Genomic DNA, 20,752 nt, shown 5'->3' with positions numbered 1-20,752 from the left:
TATTTTGGAGGAAGAGCATGTTAACAGTTGCTCAGAAAACAGAAATTAAATATAATACTAAATGTGCAAGTCCATAACGTTAAAACACTAAAAAACATGGGCAATCCTAGTACAGTTTGGTAATTCAGCAACACTACTAATAAACTAAAGTAATACAAGGAAAATCAAAAATCGAGATACTTTATTAGTACATTCTTTTTAAAACAATCTGTCATTACTTAGGAAATAATAAGCATATTTACAATTACCTATTTTCAGGGATTGTCTGCATCTATTAAGCGCAAACACTGATTGTCTTGACATTACATTTCTGCCACAGCATACAAAATGCCTCCCTTCACAGTGCCATTTTAGGTTGGGACCACGTAATAATGGTGCCAATTATATAATGGCTTCAATTATAGGAGCATTTTATAAAGCTCTTTTGAACCAGAATGCAGATTCTCTGTAACTAGAAATATTAAAGGCACATGAGTTAGAGCTTAAATAATCTACAAATCATCTTGATACTTCATTCCTTGACATTTTACAGATACCAACCAGGCATCTGTGACCCTTCAGACTCAGGATGCCCCAAAGAAAGGGACACAGAGTTTTTTGTCTGTAGTACCTAAGCTTTTCTTAAAACATGCATATGGTTAAGTTATGAAAGAAAGTATCCTTGTGGGCCAATCCAAATATTTTGGATATGAGTGCAACCTGAGTCTAATGCTTACCAAAGGTTTTCTATCTAAATAAGCTGCTGATGCCTGTAACAGTATGTTGAAGGACTTTAGTAAAGAAAAGAGGAAATCAGGGATATACAAATCAAATCCTGGAATCAGCAGGGAAACCTAAATGTATGAAAGACCTTTAATAGACATGGCTCCAACTGAGTAGTAGAAATAACAGAAGTGATGATCATGTACATGGAGAAACTTCCTCTCAGAAGCAGACAGAGAACAATTCTTTAGAATGCTTCTCAGGGGGAAAAGAGAAGTTTTGGATCAGAGGTCTTTCAACTTAGACTTATGAGTCAGTGTCTATAAAAAGTTTCACAGGTACCTACAATTCCACCTTCTCCAAACCAGGCAGTAGCTTTGTAGAAAGCTCATACTTCGGCTTGCCCAAGTACAAGTAGGCTTCTCAAAGCTTGATAATCTAATACAATTGTCTCTTCCCAAAGCCAAACATATTTTTGGTGACTTTAGAAAATAGGGAAGAAATTTACTAGGCACATACCACCTGCTGGGCTCTATCACCCATTACATCATCCTATTGCAATAAAGGACTATCTCTAAAAACCTCCTATAAATTGCTCACTTGCATTCTCAGCATGAAGACAGAAAACATAAGTGAGCAAAAGCTTTTTTAATGCTGTTATCACCAGGTGAAAACTTATCTATCTAAATAAATTGCTGGATATTTCCCACATGTCCCTCCCAGTATATATGCTGCCAATAAAAAGTTTGGGGCTAGTGAACACTCCTGGCCATCAAAAGTAGGAAGTTGTTTCATTGGCTTTTCTCTGTAGGTTAAACTATGGCCACAGAAAATTGTGCTCTGGATTGAATCATGAATGTACAGATATCTTTAAAGTGTCTCACTAATAGTCTTTTATCACATAAGGGTCATGTTACAGCTTGAATTGCACTGGAGAAGCATTTAGAGGGGCTATTTGCCAAGAAGCTTCTAGCAAATCATTTTTACAAATAGGACTCTACCCCTAACTGGAGTAGAGCATAAACAGCATTTCTGTTGGTAGAGTTGGCAAATTTTTGTGAGCTCTTCATTGATTTAGGATATATACCATATCCTTTCTTACTTAAATTCTTAGAAGAATCATTCTTTAGTTATTTATCTACCAAAACATGGAAAATTCAATAGAATCAGAGGGTCCTGTCACCAAATACATATGTGATTTGCAAAAGGTCAGATTCTGTATTTTCAAAATGTTTCTTGTGCTCTCTTATGCTTTACATTTCATAATACAGCAACACCTCCTTCACAACGACTGGTGATCATGTTACCGATTTCTGTCCATGTATCTGAATGAGGGTTATAAACTTCAACTGAGTCCAAGGTACCTGGGGCCAAGAAATCATGGCTGGAAGATCGACCTCCAGAAACATACAGAAGCCCATTGACTGCCACAACACACATGCCTGCTCTGGGCACTTTCATTGAGGCAACTTCAACCCACTTTTCCTGGGTAAGAGAAAAAAAAAAAGTGTCATAAAATGATAATAGAGAAAACTGCTGAGAAATCAAATACTCTGGTTCTTTTTGCACATTTAAATTCCAAACTTACAATTCAATTTGCCATAAAGTATGTAGAACTTTTTTTTTTGGTGGGGGGCGAGAGGGGGGTGGGGGTGAGGAAGATTGGCCCTGAGCCAACATCTGTGCCAATCTTCCTCTTTTTGTATGTGGGATGCCTCCACAATGTGGCTTGATGAGCAGTGTGTAGGTCGGCGCCTGGGATCTGAGCCCATGAACCCTGGGCCACCAAAGCATAGCATGCAAACTTAACCACCACGCCACTGGGCAAGCCCCAATATAGAATATTTGTAAATGAACTTTTGAGTACGTATAGACAAAGCAGTGAATTTAGAAGAAAATAACTGAAAAACATGTCTGTGATTAATTATAAATTATGATCAGGAGATAATCTAGAAATTTTATATAGGCAGGCGTGCTGAGAAACTAGTTCTATGGTATGTAAGTAGGTAATACAACCATGTGTGCGCGAGCATACACCACACACACATATACACAACACCCACATACACAACACAAACCCACAAAGCTCCAAGGAAAAAAACTTATATACAGAGTGCTTTTAAAATTCTTTAATATGCTAATGAGCCTTATAAATCTCCAAGAGAAACAACACTTGCCAAATTTATTTGACCATGGAATCCTTTTTACAAGGACCATCTAGTGGAGTTAGTGGTCTGCAAAATATATTTTCAGAAAGGTAGTATAGATTGGGGTTGGAGACTATAGCCTATTTTTGTAAGCCTACAAACTAAGAATGATCTTTCCATACTAAAAGGTTATTTTAAAAAACAAAAAAACACTATGCCAAAAAAAGAGATTGTATGTGGCCCAAAAGGCCTAAAATATTTACCATCTGGCCCTATAACAAAAAGTTTGCTAACTCCTATATACACTGTTCCCTGAAGAAACTTCAATAAGCTGCTATCGCCTAAATGACTCATAATGTCCTACTCCAGGGAAAATGTCTACACCCAGAAAACAGAAAAGCTAATAAAGCTTCTGAGAAATAATCAAGAGAGAAAAGAGCAAGTAGCCAGATTAAAAAAGAATCTGGAAATGATGAACAAAGCCTAAGAAATCATAAAAGGTAAACACTGATTATTTATCCATGCTAGAAAGTGAACTTTTTGAGGACAAGGACTTAATGAGCTTCATATCCTAGTACCCAGTATAGCACCAGCATATTATAAACAGCCAATTTATGTTTGCTGATCTGAACGTAAATGAAATTCTGAAACACTAAAACCAGGGACAATCCTTTGAAAATTGAAGCACAATATTACATTTGAAGGCTATTTGATTATCTGAAATTTGCAGAATCCATCACAAAGTTGGAATAGCTGAAAAAATACTCATTTTAAAAGACAGATATATTCACAAAAATATCCATAGCTGGTTAACATAAATTAGGATGTGGGCGTTATGTTTATCATTAGGGAGAATTAACCTTTGCTCCTCCTCACAAAATGGCTCTTGACATATTAAGGAAACCATGGGGCTCATCCCATAATGTTTATTTTTCATTTCTATCACTGTATTAGAACTACAGTTTGCTTTTTATCCTGAGTCATCTCAAAATAAACTCTGTAAAACCAGAAACAAGTTTTACACTATCTTTAGGGTTTGGTCTATAATGTAGGACTTTAGTAGATGGTAAATAACAATAATATTTCAGAATTATGCATGAAAAACCAAGGTAACTCATTACTAATAAGCACTTACTTTGGAATGAAAACCTATTCATTTCCAGTCTTATAGAAAAGTAAGCAACAGAAAATGCCCTCAGAGAGTTCACTTTGTATATTCCCAAATAAGATCATATAGAAGGTGAAAGGAATTTGAAATACCACCAAAGTTTGAAAGTTGTCAGAAATGAAAATCAAAATCACACTTTAAAACAAGACAAGGATTCCACTCTTGCCACTTCTATTCAACACTGTACTGGAGGTCCCAACCAGGGCAATTAGGAAAGAAAATGAAATAAAAGGCATCTAGATTAGAAGAGAAAAAGTAAAATGATCTTTATTTATAGATGACATTATCTTGTATACAGAAAATCCTAAGGAATCCCCAAAAATCTATTAGAGTGTGAGTGCTGCAAGGGTTCAGGATATAAGATCAATAGACAAAAATCAATTGAACTTCTATATAGTAGCAATGAAAAATATGAACATGAAATTTAAAAATTCAACTTACAATAGCATCAAAAGGAATACAATACTTGGCAATAAATTTAACCAACAAACTGCAAGGAACTGAAAACTATAAAACATTGTTGACACAAACTGAAGAAGACCAAAATAGATGGAAAGACATTCCATGTTCAAGATAAAAAGACATAATATTGCTAAGATGGTAATACTCCCCAAATTGATCTCAGATTTAATGTAATCCCTATCAAAACTCAGCTGGCTTCTTTGTAGAAACTGACAAACTCATCCTAAAATTCATATAGAATTCAAAGGACACAGAATAGCCAAACCAACTTTTAAAAAGAAGTACAAAGTTGGAGGACCCACAATTTCTGATTTAGAAACTTAATACAAAGCTACAGTAACTAAGACAGTGTGGTCCCGGCATAAGGATAGATATGTAGTAAATGAATGGAATTTAGAGTCCAGAAATAAGCCCTCACATTTATGGTCAAGTGATTTCTAACAGAGGCTCCAAGATAATCCAATGGGAAAGAATAGTCTTTTCAACAAATGGTACTGGGGCAACTGGTTTACCTACCTGTCAAAGAATGAAGGTGAATCCCTACTCCAAACCATATACAAAAATTAACTAAAAAGTAATCAAAGACCTAGAAATAAATCTAAAACTATAAAATTCTTAGGAAAAAGCATAGGCATAAATCTTCATGACCTTGGATTAAGCAATGGTTTCTTAGTTTTGACACCAAATGCACAAGTGACAAAAGAAAAAATAAACTTGACATCAAAATTAAAAACTTTTGTGCTTCTAAGGATACCATAAAGAAAGTAAAGAAAACCACAGAATGGGAGAAAATTTTTGTAAATCATATATCTTACAAAGGACTTGCATTTAGAATAGAGAACTCTTACGAAAATTCAATACTAAAAAGACAATCCAGGGCCCAGCCCCGTGGCCGAGTGGTTAAGTTCACGTGCTCCACTTCAGCGGCCCAGGGTTTTGCCGGTTCAGCTCCAGGGCGTGGACCTAGCACCACTCATCAGGCCATGCGAGGCGGCATCCCACCTGCCACAACTAGAAGGACCCACAAGTAAAATATACAACTATGTACCGGGGGTTCTTTGGGGAGAAGAAGGAAAAATAAAATCTTTTTTTAAAAAAAAAAAAGACAATCCATTTTAAACTGGACAAAACAAATAGATTTTTCCTCAAACAAGATATAAAATAACCAACAAGCACATGAAAAGATGCTTAACATCATTAACCATCAGGGAAATATGAATCAAAACCACAATGAGATACCAATTCACACCTATGAAGACAGCTATAATCAAAAAGAGGGGCTGGCCCCATGGCCGAGTGGTTGAGTTGGTGCACTCCACTTCGGCAGCCCAGGGTTTCACCAGTTCGGATGCTGGGCACGGACATGGCACTGCACATCAAGCCATGCTGAGGCGGCATCCCACATGCCATAACTAGAAGGACCCACAACTAAAAATATACAACTATGTACCAGGGGGCTTTGGGGAGAAAAAGGAAAAATAAAATCTTTAAAGAAATCTTTAAAAAAAAAAAGAGAGAGAGAAATAAGGGGCCAGCCTGTGGCATAGTGGTTAAGTTTGGTATGCTCTGCTTTGGCAGCCTAGGTTCACGGGTTAGGATCCCGGGTGTGGACTTACACCACTTGTCAGCCATGCTGTGCTGGTGACCCATATATAAAATGGAGGAAGACTGGCACAGATGTTAGCTCAGGGCTAACCTTCCTCAAGCAAAAAAATGAAGATTGGCACCAAATGTTAGCTCAGGTCTAATCTTCCTTGGCAAAATAAATAAATAAATAAATAATAACATAATAACAAGCATTGGATGTGGAGAAATTGGAACCCTCATAGACTGCCAGTGGTTATGTAAAATGGTGTAGCCACTTTAGAAAACTATCTGGCAGTCCCCAAAAAGGTTAAACATAGAGTTACCATATGATCCAGCAATTCCACTCCTAGGTATATACTGAAGAGAAATGAAAACATATGTTGACACAAAAATGTGTACATGAATGTTCACAGCAGCATTGCTCATAATAGCCAAAAAGTTAAAACAACTCAAATGTTTGGTGTGTCAATTATATCTCAATAAAACTATTTCTAGCATAATTTAGTCAACCCAGTAACTGAGGGCATGAAAAAAACATTAGGGAGCTCATATGGGCAATAACAGGATGGGTAATACGCAGAGGTGGCAGATGAAGAAGACAACTGGTGTGGTAGGGAGATTTGTTTCATTTAACAAATTAGTAAATTGAATGAACAAGTAAGTAAATATATTGAGAACAACGGGAATCAAATTTTAATTGACAGAGAAGGTATTTACAAACATGGAAAGGGGAAAGGCCTGAAAGAATCTGATATGTTGTACTGGAATTGGAACTATCATTATGAACTGACGGTTTTATAACATACATGCACAGATATAGAAATACTTATAAATGAATATGTGTGTGAAAATATACACACATATTCATACATATTTCCTAGCTCTGTTTACTCAGAATGCCTAGAAGCAGCAATACCCCAGTAGCAATAAAGTACTCTGAGTGTCTAGATCTTCGTTTTTAAATACTGTCCTTCAGTAAGAGGAGCTGGAGCTTCTTGGAGAAATGGCTGATTCCAGGGCTGGAGCAGAGATCTCTGTACAAGATGAGCCTGAAAGATTTTATTATGCTAGAAAGTAAAGAAATGTTCAATGAATAATGGAAACATGTCTAAAGGATACAGGAGGGATTTCCACTTTCAGCCATGATAGAGTAACTGTTACCAAACTTACCCTCCTACCATAAAAACTTAGACACTGGACAAAACATATTAAACAAAGTTCTCAGACAGTGGACAACAGGCAATGCGAAACTGTGATCCCTGAGAAAAAGAACCAAACAAGGTGAGCTCCATGGTTGTCCAGGCTTTCTGCCTGGAGGGGCTTTCTGCACAACAGTACAGGGAAGGGGATCCCAAGCAAGGCATGACAGTCAGCTGATTTAGGAGACAGAGATCAGAGTTTAGAGAGGTTGAAGCAGCTGAGATTTGCAAGGAAGAGTGCCAGAGGATAGAGGTCCCCTTGTGTCTTTGGTGGAATACCACTAATCTGGGTACACATAAAGTGAGACTCCATGAGAAGAGGCAAAGAACAACTAATGGGAGGATGTGACACAATAAAAATATATATTTGGTCTCTGACTCCAGTTCCTGACACAGAGTTCCTAAATTCCTTGGAATTTCCTGGGTGATAGGAGTGTCTTTTGTTCTAATGAGGCAACTCTTAGTGGGCTGCTGAATAGGTGTCAGGTTACTAGAAAGACTAAACCAGGATTAGAAGCTTAGAACTTTCAGCTCCACCCCCTATCATTCCAGGAGGGGAGTGGGGCTGGAGGTTGAATTAATTGATCATGCCTACATGATGAAGCCACCATAAAAATCCCTAAACTATGGGGTTTGGACAGCTTCCAGGTTGGTGAACACATGCATGTGCCAGAAGAGTGTTGTACCCCAAACTCCTCAGCGACAGGAGCTCCTACACTTGAGACCCTTCTGGACCTCACCCTATGTACCTCTTTATCTTAGGTACTTATTTGTGTCCGGCTACTTATTTGTGTCCTTTATAATATCCTTTATAATAAACCAGTAATAGTAAGTAAAGTGTTTCCCTGAGCTCTGTGAGTCGTTATAGCAAATTATTGAACCTGAGGAAGGGATCATGGGAATCCCTGATTTGGAGCCAAGTCAGACAATGTAACCAAGTCAGTGGTTAACCTGAGGACCCACTACTTGAGACTGGTGTCTAAAGTTGGGGGCAGTCTTGTGGGACTGAACCTTTAACCTGTGGAGTAGTTAGTGTCAGAATTGAACTGACTTGTAGGAAACTTAGTTGGTGTCCATGGAGAATTAGAGAACAACAAACCCACATGTTTGTTGTCAAAAATATTTTAAGTAGAGAAGAAGTTTTCCTTTAGAGTTATAAGCTGGACAATTTTCAGAGCTCACAAAGGGCTGGATGATAGTCTAGTTCTTTTTTTTTTTTCCCTTCTTCTCTCCAAAGTCCCCCAGCACATAGTTGTATATTCTAGTTGTAGGTCCTTCTGTCTCTGCTATGTGGGACACTGCCACAGCATGGCTTGATGAGTGGTGTTAGGTCCATGCCCAGGATCCAAACCGGTGAAACCCTGGGCTGCCGAAGTGGAGCTCATGAACTTAACCACTCAGCCATGTGGCCGGCCCCTGATATACTAGTTCTGACCAGCAAAAGTGAAGAGACCTTGTTGAACAGCTAGGATATTCAGTTGAGACTCAAGAAAGGTCATGCTTTAGTGGTAAGGCTAAACTAGACCTAAAGGAAAAGCTACTCTAGACGTTCCCTACAAAGCTTAAAAACAAGTCTCAAAAGAATCAATCTGATTTACAAATACTTTAACTACTTACCAAAACTAAACTCTTCTTAAAGGAAGAAAACAAAATCCAAATACTCAGCAACATAACATTCACAATGTCCAGCATCTAATCAAAAGCTACTAGAAATATGGAAAGCAGGAAAAATGTGACCTAAACCAGGAAGGAAAAATTTCAACAGACAGATCCAAAAATGATGGAATTAGCAGATAAGGACTTTAAAAGATATTACAAATATGTTCAATAATCTAAAGGAAAACATGAACACAATGAAGAGAGAAATGGAAGACATAAAAAAACCAAAAAGATCTTCTAGAAGTAAAAAACATAATATCTGAAATGAAAAATTCCCTAAATGGGATTAGACACTGCAAATTAGAAGTTTAGACACTGTAGAAGATGAATGAACTTGAAGACATAGCAAGAGAAACTATCCAAACAAGCATGGAGAATAAAGTTTCAGTTACACAGGATGAATCCATTTTGGAGATCTAATATACAACATGGTGACTATAGTTAATAATACTGTATTGTATACTTGAAATTTGCTAAGAAAGCAGATCTTAAGTGCTCTCATCACAGACAAAAAAAGGAAAAGGGAACTATGTGAGGTGATGGATATGTTAATTAGCTTGATTGTGGTAATCATTTTATAATGTATCAAAACATCACATTGTACACATTAAATATACACAATTTTTTTAAATTGAGGTAAAATTAGTATATAACATTATATAAGTTTTAGGTGTACATCATTATAATTTGACATCTGTATACACTACAAAGTGATCACCACCAAAAGTCTAGTTATCGTCTGTCACTATACACTTGACCCCCCTTCACCCATTTTGTCCACCCCCAACCCCCTTCCCCTCTAGTAACCACAAATCTGTTCTCTATATCTATGAGTTTGTTTCTGTTTTGTTTTGTTTGTTCATTTGTTTTATTTCTTTTTGGATTCCACATGAGTGAAATCATAGTGTTTGTTTTTCTCTATCTGACTGATTTTACTTAGCCTAATACCCTCAAGGTCCATCCATGTTGTCGCCAATGGCAAGATTTCATTCATTTTTTATGGCTGAGTAGTATTCCATTGTGTATATAGAACCACATCTTTATCCTTTCATCCATCAATGGATACTTAGGTTGTTTTCGTATCTTGGCTACTGTAAACAATGATGCAGTGAACACAGGGATGCCTACATCGTTTTGAATTAGTGTTTTTGTATTCTTCAGATAGATATACAGAAGTGGAATAACTGGATCATATGGTAGTTTTTAATTTTTTGAGGAATCTCCACACTGTTTTCCATAGTGGCAGCACTAAATATATACAATTTTTGTCAATTATACCTCAATAAAGCTGAAAAACAAAAACAAACTGAAGCACAGAGAGAGAAAAAAGATGGGAAAAAAATTAACAGAGTCTCAGTGACCTGTGGAACAATATCAAGTGGTCTTACATGCATATTATTGGAGTCCTAGAAAGAGAGGAGGAGAATATTTGAAGAAATATGGCTGAAAATATTCCAATTTGATGGAAGCTATAATCCCACAGATTCAAGTTCAATCAATTCCAAGCAGGTCAAACACAAAACTCCAACAAGACACACCATAATCAAATTACTGGAAAACCACAATAAAGAAAAAATCTTAAAAGCTGCCAAAGAAAAAAACGACACATTATATACATGACTACAAGAATGACTACTGAACTTCCCATCAGAAACAAAGCAAGAAGATAATTAAACATCTCCTTTAAGGTAATGGGGGAAAAAACCACAACCTAAAATTCTATACTCAGCAAAATACCTTTCAAAAATGAAGGTGGAAAAAAAGTTTCAGAAAATGAAAGCTAAGAGAATCATTGCCAGCAGACTAGCACTAAAAGAAATATTAAGGAAGTTCCTTAGGCTAAGAGAAAATGCTATGAGATAGAAACTTAGTTCTACACAACAGAATGAATAGAACTAGAAATGGTAAATATATGCATAATTATGAAATGTTTTCTCATTAAAAATTTATTTTAAATATAACTGACTAAGTAAATATAACAACATTGTATTGTAGCGTTTACAACTTATATAGAAATAAAATGTACAATAGCACAAAGGATGGGAGGAGGAAATGAAAATATGTTTTTCTAAGTTTCTTACATGAAAAGTGAAGTGGTATGATATTATTTGAAAGGAGACTTGATACATTAAAAACATTAAAAACTATATAATGTAAATACATATATTATATAATGTAAATGACCACTAAAAAAAGGTGAAGAGATATAGTTAATTGAACAATAAAAGAGGTAAAATAGAATACTAAAACAATCAACATAAAGGCAGAAAAGAGGGAAAAAAAGTATCAAAGAATGGATTGTACAAATAGAAAAACAGCAAAACAGGAGAATAAAAACCAACCATGTCTTTAATTACATTACATATAAATAGTAAAAACTCTGAAGACTTCATTTGAAAGTCAGAGATTGTCAAATTGGGTTAAAAAACAGACCACAACTATATGTTATCTTACAAGAGGTACAGTTTTTAAAGATGTAGATAGATTTAAAGTAGAAGGAAAGAAAAAGATATATGATGTAAATACTAATCAAAAGATAGCTTGACTACATTAATGGTTATATTAATATCAGACAAAGTAGACTTCAGAATAAAGAATATTACCAGAGACAAAGAAAACTTTTCATGACTATAAAAAAAATTAATTCATCAAGAAGACATAATCATCTCAATATATACACACTTAATAACAGAGATTTAAAACATGTGAAGCAAGACCCCTGACAGAAATGAAAGGAGAAACAGACAAATTCATAATTACAGATGCAGATTTCAACACTTCTTTCTTAATAATTCACACAAGAATAGGACAAGTTGGAAAGACTAGGGGAAGCTTGAACAATACTAACCAACTTGACCTAATTGACATTATAGAACACTACACTCAACAACAGCCGAATACAAATTCTTTTCAGGTGCACATGAAACATTTGCCAAGACATAAATCATACAAAATACGCTCTTTCATCACAATGGAATTAAATTAGAAATCAATAACACAAAGATATCTGGAAAATCTCCAAATATTTGGAAATTAAATAACATACTTCTAACAACCCATTGGTCAAAGAGGCAATTAACAGGAAAACAATAAGATATTTTGAAATAAATGCTAATTAAAACACAACATATCAAAGTGTGTGTGATGTGGTTAAAGCAGTGCTTGAAAACAACTTATAACTTTAAAGGTTTACATCATAGAAAAAGAAAGGTCTAAAATGAATCATCTAAGCTTCCACTGTAAGAATCTAAAAAAAGAAGAGCAAATTAAACCCAAAACAAATAGAAGAAAAAAAGAGGAACAGAAATTAATGAAATAGAAGATGGATAATCAAAGAAAAAAATCAATGACACCAAAAGTTGGTTCTTTGAAAAGAAAAAAGAGATAAAAACCTACAAATGATCAATATCATGAATGAAAGAATGCACATCACTACAGATCTTACAGACATTAAAAGAATAACAGGATACTAAATATTTGAAATCATCCAACCTACCTCTTCAAAGGAATATTTTTCTACAGTATGAAGAGCATCTTGTGTCTCATTCCACCCGCCAACAGAATAGATGCAGTCATTGAGTGCAGCCACTCCAAGATATGCTCTCCTGGTTCCCATTGGAGGAAGTGGAGACCAACGCTTAGAAAGTGGATCATAAACTTCAAAAGAACGAAGCTCTATTCCTTCATTGTTGATGCCCCCAATTACGTAAATTAAACCTGGAAATGGAATATTTTTGCTCAGATGCTATAGAAAATAGGATATAAATAATTATAAAAAGTAATAGTTGTGATTTCAGTTTGCTATGTCAATGTTATATTTAATGTAGGGCTTACAATATTCTTAGAGAAAATCAACTTCTGTCTAGTTTATCACGGCTCATATTTAAGCATGTCACAAAGAATTAGTGGTATGAATTTAAAGTGCCATTGAATTTTCAAAGAACTTAATGATGCTATAACAAAATAATTTGTTAGGCAAGGATTTCCCATCTTACTGTCTGCATGATGATCTCAAGTTCCAGATCCATCACTGCCAAATATAGGTAAAAAAGGAAAGGGAAAAGGATTTTTCCCCCTAAAAAATTTCATGCACTTAAACCAGGAATGACATGGCCATATTTGATGACAGCCTACCTGTTGCTCAGATGGACATAAAATAAAGTAGAAAACTGAATTTAAATTAGAATAGTTATATGGCTAGATTAAGGTACCAGGATCAATTACTAGAGTACAATAGAATGTAGTTCACAGGCATTTCCTTATTAAATTTGATTTGAAAACACTGGTTCTGACAATATACAATTATTTTTGAGTGCCTAATGTTGTTTCCCATGTTCTAAAGTAAGGAGTTATAAGTTATAAAGAATGGCATTTTAAAGAACATGAGCTAAATGTTAGTAAACTTAGATTCTAGCCCCAGCTTTGCCAATAACCAGCTATGAGAAAAGACAACTCACAACCTGATCTTTAGCTTCCTCTTCTATAAATAATGAGGTTGAAATAGATAATTTCTAACATGCCTCTCTAGCTCTATGATTTTAGATGAGAAGATAAAAATAATAAATATAAAACAACTAGAGAACACTATAATATTAAACAACAGAATACAGTCTGCACCATGTAGTTTGAGCATTTAAATGCTAGTGGAAATCTGAAAAGGTACTCACAAAACAGAAAGAAGTTGAGCTGGGAACAGCAGGCTGAGTTGTCAAATAGCAATGGGCAGACTGCTTTCTGCTTTACAGGTGCATCTAAATCTGCTCTCCAACTCTGCACAGAGAATCAGGTTCTATTTGACAGTACTTACTACCTCCCTCTTAGGGTATAGTAGACAATTAAAATAATGTCTGTACACACCATTTTAATATGCAGTACAACATTTTTCAAATCTGTCATAGCATTATATTCTATGCAGACTAAATCACAATGTATGGTGTTAAAAAACACTGAAGAAGTCTATAAGAAGAGACTATGACGATTGTTTTTGAAATTCTCTCCCTATTTAGAAATACTAAGGCCTGCATGGGACAGAAAACGGATGACAGTTCAAATGCTTATTTTGCTAGTCAGGTATTTTTGCCTATCTGTAATTTAATCCTAGCTTTGTTTATTTGGGAAAAAATTGATTATTTTGGCAATACAGAAATAAAGATATAAGAAATTAAAAGATATAAGAGGTTAAAGGCAGAACTTCCATACTGTTAGTGTCAATTATTCAATACTAACAGACATAAAAAATACTTTTGTGAAAATAAAGCCTCAAGCTCAGTTTTTTAAAAAATGTATTTTCAGGAAAAATATTTTATAAAGCAATTACACCTTGCATTTCACAGCAGCCAAAGTAGTAGCGTGACATAGCCATGTTGCCAACTAGTTCCCACTTATTTTCATCAGGATCAAACCTTTCAATGGTATTCCCTATCTCAGCTCCAACCCATCCACCTGTAACCAAACAGAAATGTTATTTCTGGGATAGAGGAATCTTATTTATGAAAAACACCTTAGAAAATATCTAATCTGAGGTCTTCATATTATGAATGATTATGATATGGTGGACCAGAGAAGTTATTTGTCCAAGATTACATGAAAAATTACAATCTGTGAGTAGAACTTGGGTCTTTTAACTTTCTTCCTAGTTTTCACTAGAGATTTAAAAAAACGAAACAACAAAAACGACAACATATTGCATAGGAAATACAGTATTTTGCAAAACTACCTTTTGAAACAACTTCCGCATATTCAGAATGGTTATCCTAATCATGAGATTTAACTAGTCAGCTAAAGTGCTTCAATGGACATCTCATCTATGTTTTATCTCCATCTCCTTCTAAGAACTCCATTCTTGACAATATTCCCCAAGTAATACAATTTGAGAAAATGAATTCATAAAGCTGATAATCTCATACAGACACACAATATATAATAATATTTATGGTGTTTTCAATCATTTTATAAAATTATAAAATGTACATATTATGTACATTGTTCTGCATTTTTATTTGCTCATTTGGCAATACCTCAGGAAAACATCTCTAAGCCAATTGTTAGAGCTATAATTCCTTATTTCACATAGAAAAAAAAATTTTATAAAGCTGAAAACATACAAGTTTCTTAAGGGACAGAAGGAAAATTTCTAAAGTAATCAGAATCTGATTAAGAATTTAAATAATATTAGATATCCTTAAATTGAACACCATAATTACCCAAAGCATAGATAGCCCCATAACACACACACACTCCCAGGCCACATCGGGGTTGATTCATGGAAGCTACAGTTGTCCACTGTTTAGTAACTGGATCATAGCATTCAGTACAGTCAAAAATCATTGAATCCTTTTCACCTGAGTTAAATAAAAGAGACACATATGAGAAAGTCTAGTAATACTAATAGCTTAGAACCATAATACAATATTCAGTAGCATTTCATGTTGTCAGAAATTCAACTATTATGTTCTAGCAAAGCATTATTTTGAGTCCGTGCCATACCACTGTTATTTATTAAAATCCACCTAATGAAGCAAAGACATAATTTTAATATTATCTATTTCTAATTCTACCACCCAAACAATCCATGTAATTTTTAAGGATACAATTTACATTTTAATACTTCTATATTTTTTCATGTATTTTTCATGTATTAGTTTGGTCAGCTGACCCTGGTATAATTGGAGTTTTAATGTAATCCTTATCTAGCAACAAACAGAAAATAAAAATTTTTTAAAAGATACCACTTAAAATAGAATTTTAAAATATTCTATACCTAGGAGTAAATCTAATCAAAGATTGTACAAGACTTCTATGGATAAAACTTCTAAACTTTAGATAAAATTTTAAATTAAAGTATATCTAAATAAACAAAGAGATGTACCATGTTCATGAATTAGAAGAGTCAATACAAAGATGACAATGATCCCCAAACTGATTTATAGATTTAATGTATTCCCAATTTTAAAAAAACTTTCCTTTCTATTTTGTTAAAATATACATAATATTTACCATCTTAACCATTTTTAAGTGTACAGTTCAGTGATGTTTTGCAGCCATCACAACCATCCATCTCCACAACTCTTTTCACCTTGTAAAACTGAAACTCTAGACTTAAACAATAGCGCCTCATTCTCCCCTCCACTCCCCGCCCCCCCCCCCGCCCCCGCTCCCTGGGCAACCACCATTATATTTTTTGTCTTTATGATTTTGACTACTCTAAGTACCTCATGTAAGTGTAATCATATATAGTATTATTTCTAATAACAGATTTAATGAACTGATTCTAAAATTTATTTGGAAGTACAAAAGGAGTAGAACAGCCAAGCACTCCAAGAAAAGAATAATGAGAGAGAAACTGTCCTATCAGATAAGCTTATCAGACTTAAAATAGAGCTATAGTAATTAGTAAAGGGACAGTCAGAAAGACCAACAGAACAGAAAAGAAATTCTAGAAAAAGAACCACGTAAACATGATTACTTAATATATGACAGTTTGTACTGCAGAGCACTGGGAAAACAAGTCTTTTATGCTGGGATAATTGGTAACATATCTGGGGAGAAAATGAAACTGGTTCCCTACTCACACTATCCATAAAAACCCAATTCCAGGCAAAACTCGGGGCTGGCCCCGTGGCTGAGCGGTTAAGTTCGCGCGCTCGGCTGCAGGCAGCCCAGTGTTTCGTTGGTTCGAATCCTGGGCGCGGACATGGCACTGCTCATCAAACCACGCTGAGGTAGCGTCCCACATGCCACAACTAGAAGGACCCACAACGAAGAATATACAACTATGTACCGGGGGGCTTTGGGGAGAAAAAGGAAAAAAATAAAATCTTTAAAAAAAAAAAACTATAAAATTTTAGAAAACAATAAAGGTATATATCCTCATGACTCTGGAGTAGGGAAAGATTTCTTTAAAAAGATACAAGAAACACTAACCATAAAGGGAAAAAAATCATAGAGTTGGCTACATTAAAATTAAAAATATCTGTTTATCAAAAGATACCATAAAGTGAAAGATGAAGTAGTAGAGTAGAAAAAGATACCTGCAGCACATAAAACTTTACAAGGGCCTAGAATCCTGAATGTATACAAAACTCCTACTGTGCAGAAAACAGTTAACACAGCAGACCCGAGACTACTTATCCTTAGAAAGGCCTGCTTTCAAGGTTGACCCTTAGCTGGAGTCTGGGAACATGGATATAGTAAGCAGTTCCCTACAATGATATAAAATTTTCCCTAGGGGCCGGCCCAGTGGCACAGCGGTTAAGTTCACACATTCCACTTCGGTGGCCTGGGGCTCACGGGTGCGGACCTACACACCGCTTGTCAAGCCATGCTGTGGCAGGCATCCCACATATAAAGTAGAGGACGATGGGCATGGATGTTACCTCAGGGCCAGTCTTCTTCAGCGAAAAGAGGAGGACTGGCAGCAGATGTTAGCTCAAGGCTAATCTTCCTCAAAAATAAATAAATAAATAAATAAATAAGTAAATAAATAAATATAAAATAAAATAAAATTTTCCCTAAATGATAAGAGTGGCTCACTGTGCCTACACTGTTTGTACAAACAATGTGGTTTATATTGAACAAAAGCTTTCCTTCTGAGAGTCTGGAATTTTGGTATGTGCTAGGAAGAGGGATCCTATATGACTAAGCCCCAATAAAAACCTTGGACACTGTGTCTCTAATAAGTTTCTCTGATAGACTACACTTCCTACATGTTGTCACAACTCATTGCTGAAGGAATTAAGCATGTCCTGTGTGACTCCATTGGGAGAGGACTCTTGGAAGCTTCAATTGTTTCCTCTTGTGCCTTTTCCCTTTACTGATTTTTTTCTTTATCCTTTTACTATAATAAATCTTAGCTGTGAGTACAACTATATGCTAAGACTTGTGAGTCCTTCTAGCAAATAGTTGAACCTGGGGGTGGTCTTGAGGATCCCTGACACACCAACAAATCAATAATACAGACATTTTTTAGATGAGCCAAAGACCTAAAAAATCACTTCCTAAAAGAAGAAATCCAAATGGCCAAATAACAATGAAAAAATGTTCAATGTCATTACTTATGAGGGAAATGTAAATTAAAACCATAATGAGATATCACTATATTTCCACTAATAGGGAAAAATTTTCAAGTCTGACAATACCAAGAGTTGGTGTAAATAGGTGAAGTGTAAAATAATGCAGCCACTTTTGAAAATAGTTTGGCATTATCTAGTAAAATTGAAAATCTGAATACTTTATGACCCAGCATTCCACTCCTGGGTATACACCCTAGAGAAACTCTGGCACAGGGAACTTGTCGATACATATAAGAATTCTGATAGCAGCAATGTTGTCAATAGTCAAAAGCTGGAAACAATTATTTAGAACAGCCAAATCAAGTCGGTAACTTTATTAAAACAATCCAAATGTCTCATGATAACAGAATGAATAAATAAATTTTGATATAGTCCATGGTGTACAACAGGAATCTGTACAGCAAGAAACAACATGAATAAATCTCAGAAACATAATGTTGGACAAGACAGAGCAAGAATATTTATATAATTCAGAGTTCAAAAATAGGCAAACTTAGGTGTATTGCTTAGGAGAGCCTACATAGGTGGTGAAAAGTATAAAGAAACAAAAGGAAATGATTATCCTAATTTTCTTCAATTATTTATCAAACTAGATATATAAAATGCACTTTTATATACATTAATGTATATTTCACATCCTAAAATTTAAAATGTAACCCTTATGAATTCATATAATCAACAATTATATTTATTGAACACCTAATAAATGCCAGAAAAAGCTAAAAAAATGGTTCTTGTGGTTTAAAGGATCACAAACACCTGGGCAGATAAGAATCAATCAGCAAACACTACAAGGCTTAATAGTGAAGACCTAAATTGTCCCACTACCAAATGCGCTGGGAGTCCTGGGAAGATAACCATGTTCTGATCCTCTGAGTTCAGTCAGGATAGAGACATAAACAAAACTTACTGCTGAAGGACTTCTTATGTATGCTTGAGAAAGCACAACAGCAAGATCATTATCAGAGATCTAGTTTTTAAATAATAATGTTTATCTTTTCCAATTGGTAGGAAAAAACTGAAAAACCCATAAAAGTAGGCTACTGAAGATTTCTCAAACGTGAGGTTCAACAACAAGAGCAAATTTATTCTCTGTTGCAGTTGTAGCCACCACTGAGTTTTCAAACAGGTTTCACATACTCCTCTTATGACTGAGGAAACTGAAGCAATTATACCAGAACTCAAGTAACTTTTCTAAGAGAAAGGCATGAAGGATACGTAGCTAAGACATAATGAGGGGGAGAACGACAGGAAGCGAGATTTGAGAGGCAGATGGGGAGCAAGACCACGTAAAGGCCTTGCAGCTATGATGAAGACTGCACTTTACCTGCAGGGTGAACAGGAAGCCGATATAGGGTTGAGAACAGGGCAGTAACATGATCAGACCTGAATTTTAGAAAGATCTGAGGCCACAGTGTACAGAAAAGACTTAAGGGAAATAAAAATAGAAGCAGGGAGGGGCTCGCCTGGTGGTGTAGTAGTTAAGTTCACGTGCTCTGCTTCAGCAGCCTGGGATTTGCCGGCTGGGATCCCAGGTGCAAACCTACACACTGCTCATCAAGCCATGCTGTAGCAGTGTCCTACATAAAAAGTGGAGGAAGATTGGCATGAATATTAGCTCGGGGACAATCCTCCTCAGGCAAAAAGAGGAAGATTGGCAACAGACGTTAGCTCAGGGTCCATCTTCCTCACCAGAAAAAAAAAAAAAAAGAAGCAGGGAGACTACACTATCATAGCAGTCGGGCATATATATATACACACACACACACACACGCACATTGACGATTGGATGTAGGGTGTGAAAGAAAGAGAGGTACCAAGGATGACCAAAATTTTGTCCTGAGCCACTGGGCGAATGGTTGTTACCACTTACTGGATGGCAAACCCTGGGAGAGAAACAGATCTAGGAGATGAGGAAATCAGAGAGTTTGGTTTAGACATGTTGAGTTTGAAATACATATTAAGACATTTAAATGAGGATAAAAAGACAGTTATATACGCAAGTCTGGAGTCTGTGATTGGAGAGACATGAGTATATAGATAGTACTTAAAGGCATGAGACTGGATAAGATCACCCAGACAGTAAATGTAAATAGAGTAGTCACTTCAGAACTGAGTCTTGGGGCATTCGGCATAAGGAGGTCTGAAAGAGAAAGAAGACCCAGCAAAAAACACGGAGAAGCAATTGCCAGTGAGGGAGGAAAAAAACAGGGAGTTCATCAGCTCAGAAGCGTAGAAAAAAGAAAAAAGGAGGAGAGTGTGTATTAATCACGTCTCTTTATTTTCCGTATTTCTGATGCTTTGACATCTGGGGCCTTTCTGACTTTGGAGGGACCGCCCCTCTCAGGGCTAGCCAATCCTTAAAGACAGTGGAAGACTCACCTGCAGGCATGCCTTTCAAATGTAACTAATCAATTCATCCTTTATTACTGCTCCCCTGTCCTAAACACTCCAGGGCCAGGTACCACACAACGAGGGACCACCCCTATGCCCCAGAGCCTGCTGAAATTATTCAAACTAGCTAATCCTGTATCTGCTAACTCTGCCTCACCCATTCCTTCCTGTAGAAACCACAATAAAATTCTTGCCCACATTTTCCTTCCATTCCCTCCACCTCCTGACGCTGGTGCTTCCCCATGTGACTCGCCCAACCACCCACCCACAACATGGTGAAGCAAGGTGTACCCCTTCCTCTTCGGAACATTGTCTCCTGATGTTTTGGCCTCACTGTACCTGAAAAATAATAAAACCTACATT

The 20,752-nt window shown here is 35.9% G+C and overlaps 1 protein-coding gene across 6 annotated transcripts in view; it reads right to left on the bottom strand.

Moving 5' to 3' along the window:
• Window positions 1-164: 164 nt before the first annotated feature.
• The window catches only part of IPP (intracisternal A particle-promoted polypeptide), a 39,625-nt gene continuing 19,037 nt past the window's right edge, over window positions 165-20,752 (bottom strand). For 3 of the 6 annotated variants that reach the window (XM_044770684.2, XM_014862343.3, XM_044770685.2), the window contains exons 6-9: window positions 15,128-15,265; window positions 14,244-14,366; window positions 12,421-12,641; window positions 165-2,187 (exon numbers count right to left, since the gene is read on the bottom strand). In XM_044770684.2, coding sequence (XP_044626619.2) covers window positions 1,963-2,187; window positions 12,421-12,641; window positions 14,244-14,366; window positions 15,128-15,265 — 707 coding nt within the window. In that variant the 3' untranslated portion in view covers window positions 165-1,962. The remainder of the gene's footprint in view (window positions 2,188-12,420; window positions 12,642-14,243; window positions 14,367-15,127; window positions 15,266-20,752) is intronic. The other 3 variants (XM_070510020.1, XM_070510021.1, XM_070510022.1) reach the window with 2 other exon arrangements.

This window comes from Equus asinus, chromosome 5, assembly GCF_041296235.1.
Source record: "Equus asinus isolate D_3611 breed Donkey chromosome 5, EquAss-T2T_v2, whole genome shotgun sequence".
Classification (NCBI taxonomy): Eukaryota; Metazoa; Chordata; class Mammalia; order Perissodactyla; family Equidae; genus Equus; species Equus asinus.
Note: the sequence above shows the minus strand (reverse complement) of the source record. Positions and strands in the feature narration are given on the sequence as shown.